The sequence below is a fragment of the Camarhynchus parvulus genome, chromosome 4, assembly GCF_901933205.1.
Source record: "Camarhynchus parvulus chromosome 4, STF_HiC, whole genome shotgun sequence".
NCBI classification, from domain to species: Eukaryota; Metazoa; Chordata; class Aves; order Passeriformes; family Thraupidae; genus Camarhynchus; species Camarhynchus parvulus.
The window spans coordinates 9,949,958-9,969,896 of NC_044574.1; the positions used below are offsets into that span (position 1 = coordinate 9,949,958).

At 37.3% G+C, this 19,939-nt stretch overlaps 1 protein-coding gene across 3 annotated transcripts in view; it reads left to right on the forward strand.

Moving 5' to 3' along the window:
* The window catches only part of RGS12 (regulator of G protein signaling 12), an 85,776-nt gene that overhangs the window by 39,387 nt on the left and 26,450 nt on the right, over positions 1–19,939 (forward strand). For all 3 annotated transcript variants that reach the window (XM_030946821.1, XM_030946822.1, XM_030946823.1), the window contains 5 exons: positions 3,127–3,148; positions 11,503–11,672; positions 14,743–14,835; positions 15,975–16,118; positions 19,623–19,802. In XM_030946821.1, coding sequence (XP_030802681.1) covers positions 3,127–3,148; positions 11,503–11,672; positions 14,743–14,835; positions 15,975–16,118; positions 19,623–19,802 — 609 coding nt within the window. The remainder of the gene's footprint in view (positions 1–3,126; positions 3,149–11,502; positions 11,673–14,742; positions 14,836–15,974; positions 16,119–19,622; positions 19,803–19,939) is intronic.

Sequence of the window (19,939 nt, forward strand, 5' to 3'; positions counted from 1 at the left end):
AAATTAGATTTATTTTTAAAATTTTAATAATGTGTTGCCATCAGATTCCTGGCATATACCGTGGGCTTCTTCCTAAACCAATTTGGTAACTGGGGTAATTGGAAGGACCAATTTCAGTTCTTATCTGGTTGTGAAAGATTTGATGGCTTCATACAATTAGATTTTATCTCTGGATGATAGCTCATAGGTACATTCACAACATATATGTTCTGGCATTTGGGATAAAATGCTTAAATACTTTAAAAAAAATCCTCACATTAGCCCTAACTGGCACAGACTCATGCCCTGTCCTTCCCCCTCTTTCAGAAATGGGTGCCTACAAGAGTATTTCGATTTTATAGCTTTCTCATACGTATGTTTTTCAATATGTGGTTCTTAACATGTGTGCAGGGTTAAATTTCATCAAATAATCAAACTTTTTATGTGTGGCACATCAAATTTTGTCCTAAAGAGCCTCCAGTGGTGGGAAACGTGAGTGCTGAAGAATGAAAAAAAGCCCCCAACATAAACTGTATTTTTAAAATGAGATCATCATAGTATTTAAAAAAATCTGGTCTTGCAACTTATACCTTTCAAAGACAAATCTAGACAAGTTTCAGCTGAACAGTTTAGAAGAGAAACTTCTTTGTGTGAATGTGGACTGCATGCAATTTCTGACAGGTTTAAACTGAGATTTCTGAGTACTCACAAACGTAGTTTGAACATATTGTGAATTCTTGCACAGTAATTACAAGCTTTAGTTTCTAGGCTTTATTGAATTAGGTGGATTTAGTTACACAGATGAATTGAAAGAAATGTTCTTAAAATATATTTTATTCTGTGATCTATAGAAATAAATGGATAATGCTGGGAACACGATAGGTATATTTAGTGACTCGGTAATGTAAAATATATTCCTCCTATAGGTGCTTTTCTAAAATGTTCTGACATAAAAATTACTAAGGCCTTGCTTGGAGAGATTTTAAGATGCTGATATATGTAATGTAACAAGGCATTTAAAATAAACAAGCAAAACCAACCCGTGGTGTGCTGAAAGTTCACTGCATTAACTTATGCTAAATAGATTGAGATAAAACTCTCAGTGTCCATTCATGATTGAGCTTTTCTATGAAATTGCACCGTTTTCTCTTGAAAATTATGTTTTATAATTGTTAACTTCCCAGTTTTTGACAGAAGTATTATAAATGTTCTTTCTGCTATCATGAAAATCCTAATAATTTTGCTTCATATCTTTCAAAATCATGAAGAATTTTACTTAGTGTTTCAATCTAGGTTAATGAAAGGTAACAAAGTATATGAACATTCCTAAAATATAGATATTTTGAAAGAACTTTGGGTTTTTTTCCGTCTAATATGTAAACTGATACTTTACTTTGAGTCATCATTTTCTTTGTTCTTTTAGAAATGACATTGAAGTTGTTTATTCATTAACTGTACTGTACAGTGATGTGCTAAGAAATTAGAAGCAATCACATTTATAAACCAGATTTCAGTAATGCAAATTAAATTTTCTAAATTACCAACATTAATTAAGTTATGGCTTCTGAATTTATAACATGATCACTAGGCTTATGTGCAAAATAGAAGTAGAAAAGATGTCCTAAGCCCCACTGAAGGATTGTAACCAGAACCATATTTTTGATACCTGAAACAAAGCTATTAAAGGGAGATGCTTGGAGATACTTTTTGTTGTATTATTAATCTTCATAGATCCAGAGGCATTTACGTAGTTATTTTTTCATTTTTTTCAATTTTTTCTTTTAAAATATTTTTTCCATTTTTTCATTTAAAAAATCTTTTTCAAGAGAGGTGTATTTGTGTTTATCTGAGCTAGCACCAGGGGGATGATGTCAATAGAGGTTAGTTTAGACTGTGAAAGTGGCAGAATAGCTCAGATCCTCTCCTGGTGATGGGAATGGTGAAGTCACACCACTTTGTAACAAGCTCTTCAGGGATTGTTAACAGCAGGGTGAGAGCCTGCGGTGAAACAGAGAAAGAAATGAGAAGATATTACTAAAGGTTTTTGTGGATTTTGAAGAAGAGTGGGAATGTTTGTTGCCAAGGCTGAAAAATACAAACTATGGAGAGGTAGCTGTTAGCTTGAATTGTGTTTATATTTGTGCTTTTCTTCTTGTGTGTGTTTCTGACCTCACAGAAGTTTTAGATGCTGTAAGGCATTCTTTCCTGGCATTTTAATGAGCAGTACAAATGAAGAGAGTATTTTTTAACTATTTAGAAGGTTTCCTAAAGGTTTAAGGACACTTTTAATGACCAAGAAAAGATTGGCCAAACTAAAATAAAAATACTTTATATCAGTCATTAAAAAATCAATGCAGACTTAAGTCTAAAAATCATTTGTCCTCCAGACTTCACTCACTGAGTGTCAAGGTTCAAGCATTGGAGTACCTAATTGGGAAATGGTCAGTACTTGGATTTAATGAGGTGTTGGATGCCTTTAGGTCATTTATCATGAAAGTTAGGAAGTTTAGGGTAGATAAGCACATAAACTTCAGCATTTCACTAGAATACTAATTGTTCTTGAAAATCTGATGTACCATAGGTAGAGGTGGTGAGGAGTTCTTACTCATTTCAAGTCAAGTTCTAGCTTTTTGCAAGCACTCTGAACATCCTTTTGTTTCTGTGACAGTTAGAAGTGACTGATGGGAAAGGTTTTTAGAGTCACCTGACTGACAAAACACTGAATTTTCATTTTAATGCTACATATCTCCAAATACTACAGCAAATTAAAAAATTAATTCATATTGTTTTCCAGTCTTTGCAGGTCAGTTTTAGGTATCTTCCTTGTCACAAGTACCAACTGATTGCTCCTCTAAGAAGGACTTTTGGGAGCAGTGTAGTTAGCACAGCAGGAAATGCTTCTTCCAATGAATATTGGTGGGCTGAAATCCCTGAAGTCCGTGGTTGAAAGGGGTGAATTTCATGCTGGGGAGAAAACAGCTGTGAGAAATAACAACTGGCTTCTTTGGATTTTCCTCTCTAATATTATCACTTATTAATAAGATGATAAAAGTAGCTAACACTGCAAATGCTAAATGAATCTCAGAGATTTCTGATACTTGCCATGAAACTTCAGTAACACTCTTCTTTTTTTCTTTTTTATTGCAGTCAGCAACTGTTTCTGATGGAGGTAAGCTGAAGCTTGTTTTTACTTTTATAATGAAAAATAATCAATTTTCCACATTAAGCAACATAATATGCGGTAAATTATGTGCTATGTTACAAGATGTAAGTCCAAGGTGGTGCAGAACTCTGTGGCTGCTTTAGGAACTGTGCCAGTGAAAATATTGCAGGCTTGTGTTCACATACTTTCACTGGTTTATTTGCATAATATTTTTTTTGGGTACATTTGTATACGCACATTTTTATTATAACTAGGTTTCTTCATTCATAATAATAGAGGCAGAGCTGGTAGACTTATGTGTAATTGGATGGGAGATAAAATCTCATTTTCTATTTTATTGTCCTTTACACATACCTTGTTTGCTTTCAAAGAGATGCTGTAGCTTCTAAGTTGTAAGCTGTGTTGGTACATTTGCAGAGGTTGAACTTTGTTAAGTGTGATCCTTTCTGAGAAGGGGGTAAGTAATTTGATATTTGTAAAATCCCAGCATGGAGCTTTTGCATTTCTGGAGTATTCTAAGTAAACTCCTCTTTATTGCATATAAGCTGGTTTGTTTCGATTTTGACATGCCTTTAATGTTTTAAAGGATGTCCACTCTTTGTTAAACATTAGAAGATGATTTCTCTGAAGCTTTGAAGTTAATTGAAACAGTTTAAAAAGGCTTCCTTAATGGAATAAAGGAATTTGTATAGTGGAGGGTATAAAGGAGATGGCTTTTCTCCTTGTCTTCTCTGTCAGGAGTTGGTTCACTTGATCCTGCAGAAAAACTCATGTATTTTTGCATTTGCTGTTCTCTGACAACATTACAAGACAAATTTATTAAACAAAAAGGGCAAAAGGGAACAAGATGTGTTGCCGTAATCAGTGCAGCGAAATTGGAGAAAAATATTTGGAATGCTAAGGATAATTTTTTTATATTACATGCAAATGTAAATGAAAATTAGCAATACTATTTACAAAACTTTTTCATATCCTAATTTCTGATTCATTCAAGACTAAAACTGCACTTCAGAAAAACATTGTTGTTTTGGTCCTTTTGCTGGAGCCATTTTCCAGTGGCTGACTTTGTCAGGTATTCTCCTTCTCTACTGCTGACACGGTCTAATGCTTTACTGTACTTCTGTCTGGATGAGAAGTAGATTCTATGTTGTATCTGTCTTGTCCACAAAGTGATAAAACAACAAACCAGAAAATAATAGTGTTTATTCTGCTTTCTATTTCTTGGCTTCTTCAAAAACGTTGCCTGTGTTTTTCTGGGAAAAATATGGGTTTTTTTCCCCCCACATATTACCTTCTTGATATAAAAATCAAAGCAGACCACAGACTTTCTGATTTTGTATGTAGCCGTTGAGGACCAAAAATCTGATTGATCTTTTTTTAGGTAAAATGTAATGTACTTGCGTCTTGTCTCCTCAAGGGGTCTTGTTCTGTGCTAATGAAAGTTATTTTGTTGCCTATCCAGACTTGGGAATTCCTGGGATAGTACTCATGCAATAATAATTTCAAGATTTTTATCCTTCCAGCTGAAAATTTATTTTAAAAATTCCGCTTATTTTCAGTTCTTCCAATATTATTTGTGTCTTATTCCAAATCTGTAGGTAATTGTTTTCACAATTAATTCTATACAGTTTTTTGAACTCATGAAATCTAAGGGCCATGTAAAGTCACGGAGGTGAAAAAACAGCCAAGAAGTTATGTGCTATTTTCTGCTGAGTTGTGTTCCCTGTTTTTTTAGCTAGTTCAGAATTGAACATGAACTCTCTCTTCGTTGTTAAATGCTACTTAAGAAGGGGTATAATTTGTGCAAAAAATGGTAGTTGAACTATATTGAATAATATTGGAGCAATGCTGAAATACCCAGATAGTGGGTTGGAAAAATAGGAGCCAGAGAGATTGTAACCAGAAGAAGTGAAATTAAATGAATTTCTAATTCATTTTGAGCTGCATTGAGTAAAAAGTTGTGATTCATGTGTGAATTATATTTTCTAGCATTTACTTTCATTGAATATGGCACAGCACAGAAATTTTTTGACTTGTCCTTAATCTCACTAATATAGAAATAGATCCACAGACTTAGACGTTTTAGGGTATGTTTAGTTTAGAGAAATTTTCACTAGTGTAACCATTAGTACAGCACTGCATACTTCCCTTCCTAGACTAAATCTTTGTCATCACAGAATCACAGAATGATTTGGGTTGGAAGGGACTGTAAAGGTCAACTTGTTCCAGCCCTGCTGCCATCCAACCTGGCCTTGACGCTTCCAGGGATGGGACATGTACAGTTTCCCTGAGCAGCCTGTTCCAGTGTTATCGCCACTGTCAGAGTGAAAAATTTCTAATATCTAATCTAAATCTACCCTCCTTCAGTTTAAGTCCATTACCCTTTGTCTGCTCTTGCCAGAAGTCCCTCTCCAGCTCTCTTGTACCCCTTTTAGGTAATGGAAGGTGCTCTAAGGTCTCTCCAGGACCTTCTCTTCTGCTTAGTATTATTAATTAATATTATTATTTGTACATATAGTTAGATACTATAAATACTGTTGTTAAGCTTTGGTTTGGGAAGAAAATTCATGTGTAAAAAGCAATTATGTTGCTTTATATAAATCTCTTCAGTATGGTGGGAGGCACAATAGTTCTTTGTACATTTTCTTTCCAAAGTCAATGAAGATTTATGTCATATGGCTTTTATTGCGTTAGAGCCTGGCCCTGGAAACCATCTACCCCTTTGTGTTTATTTTATATTTTACATCCCAGCTTGTGCAAGGCTGGGAGGTTCTTATTAGCCAAAACTCTGCACTTGGGCATTGTAAGATAGCTGATGTGTAAATTAGTGTTGTTTCCAGATGTGCTGACCAGTGGCAGCTCTTAACTGTAATTGATTTGTGTAATGAATTGCAGACAAGCAGAATGCAAACTGTAATAATGCTTAGATGCAAGATTACTGCTGTAGATCAACTAGTCTGCTCTAGGAGTAGCAGGAACCATTTGATGTTACTACAGTGACCTGCAATTAGCAGGTTTCTGTTATTTCCCACCTCAGAAACTGTCCCTGGCTGCTGACAGTGGGAGTGTGTACACAGCACGCAGGCTGTGCCTGATGTTTTCAGCACTGTGCCATCTGAATTGTCACAGGGATGATCAACAGGCCCCTGCTAATGACTGACTTTGCTATTTATACCTGGAAGGCACTTTAGAAAGGAAAACCCTTAAGGTCAAAGGATCTATAACAGAAGTACCATCATCATTCATCTCCCAGACAGAGGTGGTGAGGTATCTGAGCTAGTGAGAATGTCTGAGTCAGTTCTCACCTGCTGTTCCCTGCAGAGATCAGTTCCACAAAGCTGAAATACTTCAGCCTAACAGATACTATATGCACACATTTTTTCGTAAGATACTACATTGCTGTAGTTTCTGCTTCTTTTTGCTTTTAGTGTTCATCACATGGAAAGAATTTTCATAAGGAAAAGTGTTCCTAAAGACCTTTCTGAAAGGAATCTGATGTTTGCAGTAATAAATAATGTAAAACTGTACTTTAGAAAGTAACTGAAGAAGGTAAGGCAAAAAATTCACAATGAAGTGCAAAATAAAGCAAAACACTGTTTATGCTTTTTGCAGTATAAATACAGATGGATTGTTTCCTCTAACAGGTATATGACTTATTTGTCAGTTCTGCTGGTGGTGCATGCTCACTGTAGCTGTGTTCCACTGTAGCATAAATAATTCAAGTTCCTTTAGCAGCAGTGGCAAAAGGTCTTTCCTTTAAATTATTTATGCAGCATTTTATAATGCCTTGTGTTAAGTATACTATTGCTTCCCTCTGCTTGAAGCAGCGAGGGTAAGGAATCAACTTGTTTAGAATGGTGTTAGAAGCTCCCAGGAGTTGCTGTGGGGAACTTTGTTAGCTTCCCTCATCCCAAAATTGCCGAGGAACAAACAATGTGCTGTGCAGTCAGACTAAGCTGCACCCAATGGGTTCCGGGACGTTGCAGCTGAGCTTGGTATGGATTCAGAAGGATGGCTTTCAGTGAAGGGCTTGAAGTGTTTCATTAAGTGGCACCACAGTGGTTCTTACCAGCTTTATCCAGGTAAAGTATTTAGTGATTATATGATTTGTGTGTTCCTATGATTATGAGGAATGTGCTTAGCTTCTCACGACAAAATAAAAGTATTTGTAGGCTGAAGAATACATACAAATGCATACAAAATAGCCTTCATTTGTTGTATTCAGGCTTATGGCTTTATATTATCTAAACCAAAACTTCTGAAGCTATCCTATCCTGAATACTTTCAAGACTTAGTTGATTAAATGCCTGTATTTTCTTACATAATGCTGTTTTTGTAAAATAAATAAAACCAAGACCCTCCATGGAATGTGTAAACACAAAAAGTGCAAGACATTGTATTTTGAGATTTTTTAGATAGCATTCTGTGTCAGTTAATTATTTCCAAAAGATAATAAATGAAACTGGATGAGTTTGCACTTGAAGTAGTTTTTCCTCAGTAGGTATGGTTGCTATCAAGCAGAACAAAAATAAAATTAGGTCCCTGGGATTTGAAATGTTTGATCAAGGAGCCTCCTTTTACAGGTAATACAAGATAAGTCAGTGCTTCCAGAAGTGATGAAAAAGGTAGGCAGGCATTTGGAAACTTCCCAGCACTGCTGTATTCCATGTTGTCCATGCAGGGCTGGGATTTTTCACATTAAACTCCTCTAGCATCCTGAGATTCCCAACTGCTCCTTTTCTTTTTTAAAATACTTTCAAGGCAGAGGAGGAGGAGTCCCCTTTGCACAGCAGCCCTGTGGTGAGAGCAGATGAGGGTGGGATTCAGGGCTTTGTGTTTCCTCTGATGACCACCACAGAAGGCTCATTAGATGAAATATGTGACTGGGTTGGAAAGTTTCTCCATTCCTGCTTTCCAAGGTGGGCTGCATGTACCTAGGAATGCATGAGCTGTGAGAGTCAGGAAACCTGATGCTGGAGACTTTCATTGCAAACATTCCTCTGCAAGAGGAGTGGAGCAGGAATTATGCCTTATACAGTCTTCATTTAAGTGTGATTTGGATAAATTGAGTATTAATGGTAGAGTTGGGGAGGTGTTTTTCCTTCTATCTGACTTTCTTTTTCTCCAGTTCTCAATGGTGTATCTGCACTAGGCTGTGACTCTTTTAATTGCAGCTGATGATCTGGCTGGTAAAAGAACTAGAATAACCAAGCCTTTTTTGGAAAACAGCCTTTTCTGTATTGTTTTCAGCTTGATGAGTACCACAGCAGAAAGCTCTACAGGTTTGAAAAGCAAACAGACTGCATTTTTTCATTAAGGGAAATCAAAGCTGTGCCAGGGTTAAGTAGAAATTAAAATAGTTCTTTTTGAAAAAGTCTGAATTACCTAAATTAAATCTACCAGAACAGTTTACTGTGAATGAGTAATCCCTTAATGCTATATTAACATATTGCAGGACCTGTGCTAGTAGCTCTTTGGTTGTTGGAAATCGTGTCTTATTTTGGTTCGTTTGTTTTCATGGGATCTCCAGAGTTGGGAGTGTATCAGAGGAGGGAGAACCCGGTGCAGTTTAGAGGAGTGTAGCTCTGAGGAGCTGGAGAGAACAGGCAGCTGGTAGCAATTAAAGGTAGTTAGCAGTTCCCCATGGTGTAAACACTGGAGGCTGTAATTGCAGTTGGGTTTCCCGGCTGCCATGGGGAAATTGAATTCTTGCCATGGGAGGGAGGTGATGCTGACTGGCTGATGATGGCTGTGCCTGCCACTTCCCAATCCCTCCTGACTCCTAAGGCACTGTGACTCCAGCATCCAGAGTTGAGCTCTTGGTGTGGCTGCTCCCTAATTCCTCTCTGTCAGCCAAGGAGGTGTCAGGGGTTTGGTATGTGGGATGAGTTTGCCTTTCTGACTTTGCCTGAAAGGAACAAGGAAATTTTCATCATTCATCACTGGGGATTGAACCCTTCAGGAGTGAGGCAGTATCTGAAACTGTTCCAGATCTATCCAGAAGTGGGTGTCTATTTATATCCTGGATCTGTAAAACAGAACATATCCACCTGTGGAGTTAAAGCACAATACTACAGATAATAAAGTTAGATATCATCCTCTTCAGATTCACATTAACTTCTTTCACAATAGTTTCATTCTGGTGACAGATAGTCTCTAATGAAGTTAACAGTTGACTTGGTTATGCTCTTTCACATGTCTTAAAGGAAAAAGTGAATAAATATTTGTATAAGAAAATTTGGCATTGTTTGCTGAGTGTTTGTAATTAGCCTTGGTTAATATGATTGGGCGAACAAAATTATTTATATACCTGATTTGTTACTAGTGTCCTTAAAGATTATAATTGTTGAAAATACAAAGTTACATTTTGTTTTTCCCTCATCTAATTTTGTATCTTTGTCTTGTTTTATTTTTGTCTTAAAAAATAGCTTTGCTTACAGACACTCAGAGTAGTTAACTGTTACATCTCAGTGAATATTTCTGAGCTAAGAATATGCTTAAAAACAAAGTTTCATAACTCTTAAATTTTTTTTTCTTATCTTTACAACTATCTTTATCACTTTTTCCAATGCTTGTAATTGTTTTTGAATGGTGCATTTTTTCAAAGCTCTTACTTCCAGGGAGGAACAGTAATGTTTTGTAACATGAGTTAGGAAATGCAGAGCGCTTTCAAATACTTCTAACATGAAAGGAGACCTTGGGAGAGCATATAAAGTAGGGTCTTCTTGGTGAAATTACTCATTCCTTTAGTTAGTCTAAGTGATTAACTGAGGAAAATCATAAAAATATCCCCATGAAACACAGTCCATTTCTGTCTGGTTGTGAATTCAGTTTTCTCCAACAGATTGTATTTCTAGTGAGCTGCATACTTGCTTTACCATTTGGCATAAAATTGCTGAATATACCATCTATTTAATTTGAGGGTATTATTTTATCACATCTGTTACTGCAAATTTTTCAAATAATTGAATGTCTGTGATTTTTTCATCCCTTCATCAAAGAATCTCATACGGTGTGGCATCTCTCTGTGTGCAACCTGTCATGCTTGAAGCAGACCAGGCAGCTCAGGCTTTAGTTGTGTCTCCACAATGAATTAAACCTCACATAACTTCTATGAAGTGTGCAGCTGTGAGTTCAGCATTACCAGTTTTCTGTACACTGGAGGTGGAGGGACCATCCTGTAAAAGGGTGTGCAAGAAGTAAATGACGAATCTGTGAATGGAGCCCTGCTGTAAGCAGTTCCCTCTCTTAGAGCAGCCATTTCTTTCCCCTTTCTACTTCTGTGAACAAGTGATCACTTTTACATGTTTTTATGTGCCTATTTTGTTTACTGACATGACAAAGATGATCTAGGGTTAATAATTGAAATTTTTAGCCTGCTACACAAGGGGTTTTTTTTCATGTTTCCCTGAATTTTCTATGGGTTCTTGTTAATTTGTTTCTCAGAATAAAAAAAATCACTTCTGTTTTTTCAAGATCTAAAGGATCTAGTAAATTCTCATCTTGAGATCTCTAGATTTTTCCAGTATGTTGGATGGAGTCTGGAAGGAATCCCTGTTTTTGTCAGAAGCCATAATAAATGGGGGATCTATGGTTTGATGTCTACTTCCTGTGGATGAGGAAGGCATCCCTTACTATCTAATTTCCCTAATGTTCTTTTCCACAATTGACTCCTCTCCTAAATTTTCAGTATTAATGGGAATCTTGTATTTCCATGCAAAATTTCATGGATTGCCTGTCTACCAATTGAAGTGTATGTGAAATTTTGCTGTCTCCTATCACCTATTAGGGTTTTTGCCCACATTCTGGTGAACAGTGGGTTCTTGAAGGTCAACTTTCCTTGGATAATCTTCTGAAGGAGTGCAGTCTATAGTGCAAGAAATGTAAAGAGGAAAATTTGGAACAAGAAAAAATATTTTGTTTTGGGCCTGCCCCTTTTGCTTCTGTCAAGGGACTACTGTTAAGATACTCATTTGATTTTGTTTGCAGTAGAACAGAAGAAATTTGAGAGGTGTTTGGGGTGGGGTTTTTTTTTTTCTATGCAGGTGCTCATACTGAAAATGGAGAGGGATATTTAGAAATCTGCACCACTGCGAGCTTGAGCAGGAGGTGTGATAAATCAAATAAACAATCCTGAAGAGTAAAAGTATAACATATATAATATAATATAATATAATATAATATAATATAATATAATATAATATAATATAATATAATATAATATAATATAATATAATATAATATAATATAATATAATATAATATAATATAATATAATATAATTAATATATATAATAATACTTAACAATAGTATATATATGATAGTACTTTATTGACAGCTGTGATTTCCTTTGTTGGCAGAGCTGAACAGCACTGAGTTGAAGGACTGCGTCAGTGAGAACAGCCTCAGCAGCAATGCCAGCCTCCCCAGCGTGCAGAGCTGCCGGCGCCTGCGCGAGCGGAGGGTTGCCAGCTGGGCCGTGTCCTTTGAGAGGCTTCTGCAGGACTCTGTTGGTGTTAAATATTTTTCGGTGAGTTTTGAGGGACAATGAGAGGTTTTCCAAAATACCTGATACTGCTGTAGTGATTTCCTGTATTCTTTTCTTTTTTTCCTTGGCACTCTCCTTGCACAGGGCAAGAGACAAGAGTTGATTCATGCTCTGTTGTTACCTGAGCGTCTTTCTGAGTTTACACAGGTTCACAGTTGAGTAAAAGTTCATAGTAATATTCAGATTGCCATGCATCTCTGCATAGCTTCCATTTTCATCTGAAACTTCTGCTATATTTGGTGTTGTCTGGGAACTTTTAGAATGCTTCCCCATTTTGTAATATGCTTTTTTTTTTTTTGTATCTGTAGCCTTTGTACAAGAAGAAGAAGTACTTTTGGTAGTTTCCTAAGAATGGGTTGTCATTTATATCTATCTCCTGAAACAGTGGGAGCCACATAGAAGATGTTTTCAATGATAGAGTGGTTTATTTTCCTGTGAAAGGTTTTTAGAAATACATTTTGGAAGTCGTTATGGTAGTTAAGAGCACTGGTTAAAACTGCAACTTGAAGGAGAAATGCTGAGTATTTCCAAAGCATAAATACTTCACAATATATAAATACTGTTCTGCACAGCACGTTTATGAAGTAGTAAATAGCATCATCTCTATTTTGCAAGGAAACTGAGGTACACACTTTTGCTTTGTTGCACTGGGAGTCTGTTGCTGATTCTGAATGTGTTACACAGGGACAGTTTGTGCTGCCCAAGTAATTTTCACATTGAGAATATAAAGAAACGTGTGGTATAGGAAAGGTAAATTATTGAAATCTGCAGTAACTCAGAAAGACTCTTTTGCTTGGTACAAAAGTATTAAGAGATCACAATGGTCAATAAGCAGATTTCCATGCTAACTGGTGGGGGAACCCAAAACTCACATCAACAGTGAACATCTATTTGTGGAAACAGAGAAGAGGAAAGCAAAAGAATACATCCTGGATATTGTGTTGCTTAGTTTAGCAGAGTAGTCTGAGAGTTAATAGCATTTCTGCTTTCATACTGAGACTTCTTGTCAGGCTGGAAAAAAAATTACAGTTCTGATCTGATGCTAGAATCCATCTAAAAAATGGTGTAGTTCATGGGGCTCCTACTGAAAGTTCAGTTGACTTGGTTCTAATTACTTGTAAACCTCTGGTTAACTTGTGTACAATTAGGAAATTGCTGCATTAAATTTTTTAGCTGCTCTGATACTTCAAAACTTACATTATAAATGTAAAAAGTAGCTCATACGCTTTTAATAAATGTTCAGATTAAAATGTTAAAGGTATACTTCATTTCAGCAATCTCAGATATTCTGGAAGTTTTACTTTTCCCCCACATTTTATTCTAATTAGAACTTCTTTTTATAAACATTGCAAAAACACATGTCTTAAAGAAATACCAATTTTAAAAAACAATTAGGGAATGTTGAAGTTTATTGTGTGCATCACCATTTTCTTGAGGCCCAGGAGATGTCCAGAACCATTGCTTAGATCTATTAACCTGGTTGCCATAACACTGTGCAGTTACAGATTGCTGCCAGTGTCCAGGATCATTGAGGCACCAGCATTTAATTGAGGGTTCCACAGCAAGTGTCTTGGTGCATATGGGATCCAGCATCTGCCTTTCCTGAGGACAGCTTTGTCACAGAGCAGGAATTGCTCTCCAAGAAGGAGAGACTTTGCATGTTTTGCAAATAGTCACACTTTGCATAATAGCTGCTGCTTGGAGCAGTCAGCCAGGAGGCGAGAGCTGTTTGCAGGTGCCCCCACATGGGGTTCAGAGCAGCCTCTGCAGCTTCCCAGCCATGGGTGACACCTGCTTGGCTGCCTGGTGTTCCAGCTGGGGCACCCCTCAGCCCTCCTGGAGAAGCTGAGTTGTTGCACAGCTGTGCCCAAACCCTGTGGCCACGAGGAAGCAAGTGGAGATGGACTCTGGGCTCGCAGGGAGTGTGCCAAGGGGGAAGTAGGCAGTTGTGTTCCGGTTCTTGCTCACTCATTTGGTTCTCTTTAAATATGTAATTACATGTAAAATGCAGAAATGTTCCCCTGACTACTCTCAGGATTGTCTTTTATGTGTTTGGTGTCTCAGCTTATGTATCTGAAGAACTTTAAATTCAGAGCTTGCTTGGGCATTTAGATTCCCTGTATTGTAGTTTGTCTCAATTGCTTTCTTACAGCTACTCCCTAAACTCTTATGGTAAATCTGAAAAGCACAAATAAACTTAAGTTTATTTCTGTGGAGATTCTTCTTACACAGCTTTCTGAGGCTGCTTTGGATGATAAGGAAGCTTCACTGATACCCATGTGATGACTGAGTGAAGGTTGTGGTGGATCAAGTTATTTTTTTATGTCTTTATTTTCCCCTGATGGTTAAAATTCTTTTAATATGCTGAGAGAATATTGAATTATACAGATTTGAATATGGGACAGTTTGTAATAGTAGAGTTTTCCAACTGAATCAGTACCAGTGTTCATTTGGACTTTAGGATGCTGTAATATCAAGGTCCTGAGTATTCTGTGTTGCACTGGGAGATACTTTATTTTCCTCTCAGTGGCTGTTTTCCAAAGAGAAACCATGTAAGCATATCAAACACAGTGAACAGTGATAGATTTTTTTTTTATAGTTGTCATATGATACAAAAAGACACTGTAATGACTCCAGGATTGATTATGGGCACTTCTTGATAAACATCTACTCTATCAGTAGAACTGCAATTAAACACAGTTTACAGTGCCACTTTTAAATCTAGTTTATAAACTATTTAAATTTTTATTTAAAGTGTATTCACCAGTTTATGCACTACTTAGCATGACATTTCAAATTTTGTACTTGCAAATGATTTGATTGTAACTTGATGTATTCTTCTAAATGTATACATAAAAAGACAGGAGAAAGCAGGGGAGCACCAGGTATGTATTGGACATATATTGATTTTTACTTTAGAAAAAAACTGGATTGTGAGACTGATTGAAGACTTACTTTTATGCAAACTTTCCAAGCATTATATATATGTTGTTTAAGCTGACTAGTAACTTTTCTCTGAGACATTTATTTATTTGCTTATTTTTTCCCCTAGGAATTTCTACGGAAAGAATTTAGTGAAGAAAATATTTTATTTTGGCAGGCCTGTGAATATTTTAACCATGTACCTGCACATGATAAAAAAGAGGTAAGTTAATTTAGTATTGCAGTACCTTGTGTTGCTTCTTCAAAAATTATTACTTCTTCAAGATTATTGAAATTAATGGAGCTGTGCTTGGTCTGTGTACTGTGACATCACTAAAATAGGGTGGGATGAGCTAAGTTTAAGATGTTGGATATGTTTAAACTGTAGCAAAGTGCAGAGGTAGCTCTGTAAGAATGAGGTGAGGTATCCTGGATGTTGCAAGTGGCCAGCAGTGATAGCCCAGTGCATGGAGGTGCAGAGCAAGTTAATTGACCATGTCAGGCAGAGGCCTCTTACACTCTTTGAGCTAAACTGCCTCCGCCAACCAAGATGGTGTTTCTAAATAACTTAATTATCTGCTGCTCAGAGGGCAGGGCTCTCATGTTTGTTCACAAATTATGAGAATCTCCTTCTCATCCTTTTGAGGGAATCCTACATCGGCCAGGCAGTTTGGGTGAATTTTGAACTCTGTACAGGTTGGCAACACTTCTGTCTACACCACAGCCAAACCTAGTCAGGTTTATGTGGTGGAAACAGTTTCACCTTCCAAGTCCCTCTTACCTCTTTTGTCTACTAATGGGGTTTTTTTCTTCTACTTTCTTCTGTCTTCAAATAAAGTATTTTCTGAACACCACCCTTAAGGGCTGTGGGCTCAGCTTGGTGGGTTTTTCATTATTTTCATGATGTGGGTGTTTCAAATAAACAAGTTAAAAATGAGTGGTTTTGACTGTAAATATTCATATATATACTTACCTTTTTCTCACTTCTAGAAATTTAATCTTAGAGGATGTATTTAAATAGTAACTGTTATGTAAAAGATCTAAAAATCTAAAAAAATCTACTCTCCTTTTAAAAAAATACTTGCTGTGCTTCACTGCTTGATTATTTTAATTTTTATGTGGAGGACAACTTTTACTGTTCAAGTGAAAGAAATATTCAGAAATATTTGATGAATATTTATAATCATAAAGAAAAAACCCTATTTATGTGCTTAAAACTCGCAAAAGCTGATATATGAAAAATACATATATAAAAGATTCAGGAGTGGCTGTCTATTTTTGGGTGGAATGTATCAGTGTAAGAAATGCCTAACTAAAATTATGATTTTAAAACCAACTACATTTAGCCTTTCTTTTCTGTAGCTTTCTTACAGGGCTCGGGAGATCTTCAGTAAGTTCTTGTGTAGCAAAGCTACAACCCCAGTTAATATTGACAGCCAGGCACAGCTGGCAGATGATATTCTCAATTCTCCTCATCCAGATATGTTCAAGGAACAGCAACTTCAGGTAACCATAGTAACCATGAATGCTCTATGTTTATGTCTGTTATCTTTTCCTTTATAATCTATAAAAATAGTTTTACATGGTGTGTATTTTAGACTCTGTTAGAAGAATAGAAAAAAGGCTGCTTGGCTGTTTTTCTGTTATGTGGAGAGATTTCACTTAACTAAAAAATAATCTGAAAAGTACTATTATTGAAATGAGGGTTTAGTGCAAGTAAATAATTCCATGTGTTGCAGCACCATTGCATGGAGTGTTTGCATATGGCTGCTTTTCTTTTCTTTAGTGGAGAGTTGAGTCCAGAAATAGTGTCTAGTTTTGGTTTTTAAAATGTTGTATTAAGGGAGTTCTTCTCTTAGGCTTTAGTGCTACTGTCAGGCAGAGATGTTAGAACTGTTGGAGTCTGAAGACCTCTGAAGTGGATGTATTTTAAATAATTATTGATAATAAGAGCAGTTATGCAACAACTTTACATTTCCTGTGTGATACACTTTACATTTCCTGTAGAATTTAAGTTTCTAGGGTTTTTTTCCTAAGTCATCTCTTTGGTAACTCTTCCACTCTATCAGTTTATTAGTAGAAGTGGTTTTGATATCATAATTTTGGAATCAAGGCCGTGGCTTTAGTGAACCAGGTCACAGTCTTGGGGCACAATCTCAGACCACGTGCTTTTGGGCAATCTGAGCAGCAGGGCACAGTGTCATCCTCCTGCAGAGTGGGGATAGAAAGGTAGGTCTGACTGCTGGTCTGGCAGCTCCCAGCTTTACAGCTACTCCTTCTGCAGCTCCCAAGCCGGAGCCTTCTGTGGGAATTACCAGTCACCACATTCCCAGACATTTTTGCATGCATTTGTCATCCTGGTGTTGTGGAGACTGTGCCTGAATTCCTCCTTATCCTCTCCCATTTTTTTTGGTGGAGTATAGGGTGTCCTGGTGAGTCAGGTGAGAGGGTTGATGCAGGTTTTGTCCCTTTGAAAATGCTGTATCCTTGGTAGGAGGGCTCATAATGAGGGAGAAAATGCTCATGAGAAGTCCAGCTGTGGGTCCAGTCCCAGCCATGTGGCCTCTCTGTACCTGACCTCTTCTCTCAAATTGTCAGTGCCTCAGTGAGACCCCTCAGTCAGACCCAGTCCTTTCATTGAGAAATGAAGTGAGGCAGGATGAGAGTTCCTTCTCTGCAGGACATGGCCTTGGAGCCTGGCTGAGGTGCTGTGGTGTGCTGCCTGGCTGAGGGCAGGGCTGGGCAATCAGCTGCTTGGTGGCCCTTCATTCCTTGGTTTCAGGGAGTGGTTCTGCAGGCCAGTTTGTGGTCTTGGTGGATGGCACCATGTGATAACACACAGCTGTGGGTTGTGTTACTGCAACACACCCACAAAGTTCAGCTCATGGTGGTGACACAACCTTAAGAAAGTGAAAGCTCTGCATTTGTGGTCTTTCACAAGAGTTTTTAGATTTGAGCACTGACCACAGAGTGGGTGCTGCTCTGTGGTGGTTGTTGGATGAGTGTGGTGCTGGGGAATGGGGAGTGTTGCTGTAAGGCTGCAGAGGAGTGGCAGAAGTGTGTGGGAAAGTGCCTTGGAAACACTTTCAGGCCATCCTCTTTCAAGCACTGCCTCTTGGGAATACCCCTGGAAGTTGCTTTCTGTCCATGTCCTGACAAATTTGTCCATGATCTTGTTGTTAGAGGTTGTAATGGCAATGTGGATGCAGCTAAAGTACCTAGTTAGGTTGTTGTTCCTTTTTGTAAATTGAATAAGAACAAGCATTTTCCGTGTTTCTGGGTGGAGGTCAGTGCAGGTCGCTTGAACATACTAAAATAAGAATAACATAGAGTGTACTTCATGAAGAGTTGATAATGGATGTAAGTTTTTCTACTCTTGTTTATCTGAAAATTTCAAGTTATGCTTTTAAAATATATGTTTCTCATTTGTAAGAACAAGAACTAACATCTGCTAGCCTTTTTCTAATAAGCAGAAATCATTAAGATATGTAAATATGATAATAATTCTAAATATAGGAAATCACGGATGTAGTGTGAGCTAGAAACATGGGGCAGATGATAATTAGCTCAAGGTAAATTAGTTACCCTCTCATGACTCTGTCCAGCAAAGTTAGAAGGTTGTAGTTTTTTTGCTGTATTAAGTATGTTTAGTTTGCAGACTGTCAAAGCCAGCATATACAAAAGTATTTTTCTGTAGTTTACCATGTGGAAAACATATAAAAGTGCATTAAAAGGCAGCACCTAAGGAGGAATGGGAATATACAGAGGGGAAAGTCAAAAACGTGGAAGTTGGCATTGTTTGGGTTAGGTTTCTGTGACTCTGCGGGATCAAGTTCTCTCTGCTCTGTCTTGCTGTTTACCAGATAGGTTCTGGGCTAAAGCCCGTTGAGAAGGGTGTGTCTGCACAGTCTGAAGCCTGGTTTTCAGCTGCAAATGGGCCACTCAGTCTCAGTGATGGACTTTCCTTTATATTCTTGGGAATGCCACAACCTGCTCAGGGTGCCTACCTTCCTTTGCTTGTGGGGAATTTGTCATTTCCAAAGAAGTAGCCATTCATACTGTTTTTTTCAGATGAACTGAATCATCTAAAAGTATGGATTCACTTAAAACAGCTGTTTTGCAAAAATGGAACAAAAATTTTAAACATTATTTAGCATTTAAGAAGAACCTCTTTTTCACTTTCATAACTTTAGCTTTGGTTAAATCAGCCTCAGATATTTGTTCCAGGCCTGGTCTAGAGCTGCTTTCTTCCTCTCTGGTTAAAGATCAGTGTTGGTCATTTAATGTAAACTGGTCTCTTTTGAGATCTACAGCACCTTGATTATTGAATTGCCCAGAGATACGGATGGTTTTTTTCCTTATCATTGGTCACATGACTGTAGTTTACTGTTGACACTTGTCATTTCTGGGTTAATGATGTGATGATCTTAGAGTTCTTTTCCAGCCTAAATGATTCTACCACTCTGTGAACATTTTATGTGCTGTGAAGGACTCTCAGCTTCTCCTCATATCAGCAATTAACTCTGTGTGTCTTGTATCATTGTGTATTATTGCATGTTGTAATTATATCATACTTGTGTGTTTTAGAACATAAACTTTTCTTGTTCACAGCTACTTTAAAACATACCTGCATAACTTAATGCTGTCACATACAGTGCTAGTGTAATAACCTTTAAAATGTTTTAAATGGCCAGCTTGCTGCATGCTCCACACAGAATGGCATCAATGCAGTAAAAGAGGATGGTGTTGTCAAGACTCTACAGCATCTCAGCTTGCAGTTTGCACAAATCATAACTTATTTTCTGAACCTGTAATAAGGGAATAGATCAAATCATATTTCACTATAAAATGGGTGCAGTGTATTTAGCCAGGTCTAAACAATGTCATACCTATGCTGTTTACATCCTGATATCCTAAATTTTATGGGAGCTTCCTGTTGCAAAGCAGCTTCATCTTCTTGATGTGCTAATGGAATGTATGTACCCATTATCCATTGTGGTTTAATTTCAGATATTTAACCTGATGAAGTTTGATAGCTATACTCGCTTCCTCAAGTCCCCCCTTTACCAAGAATGCATCTTAGCTGAAGTGGAAGGACGTCCTCTTCCTGATCCTCAGCGTGTTCCCAGCAGCCCCACTTCTAAACACAGCGTCAATTCAGACAAGTCCAACATGTCAACACCAAAAAAGGTGACTTTTGCATTGTTGTTATCTCAAACCTGTGTTTTTAAATAATGATTTTCAAGTTCTTTAGAAAAATCAAAGATAACACATACAATAAAATTAAAATCTGGTTAGAAATGCTGGCAAATACAAATGCAAAATGT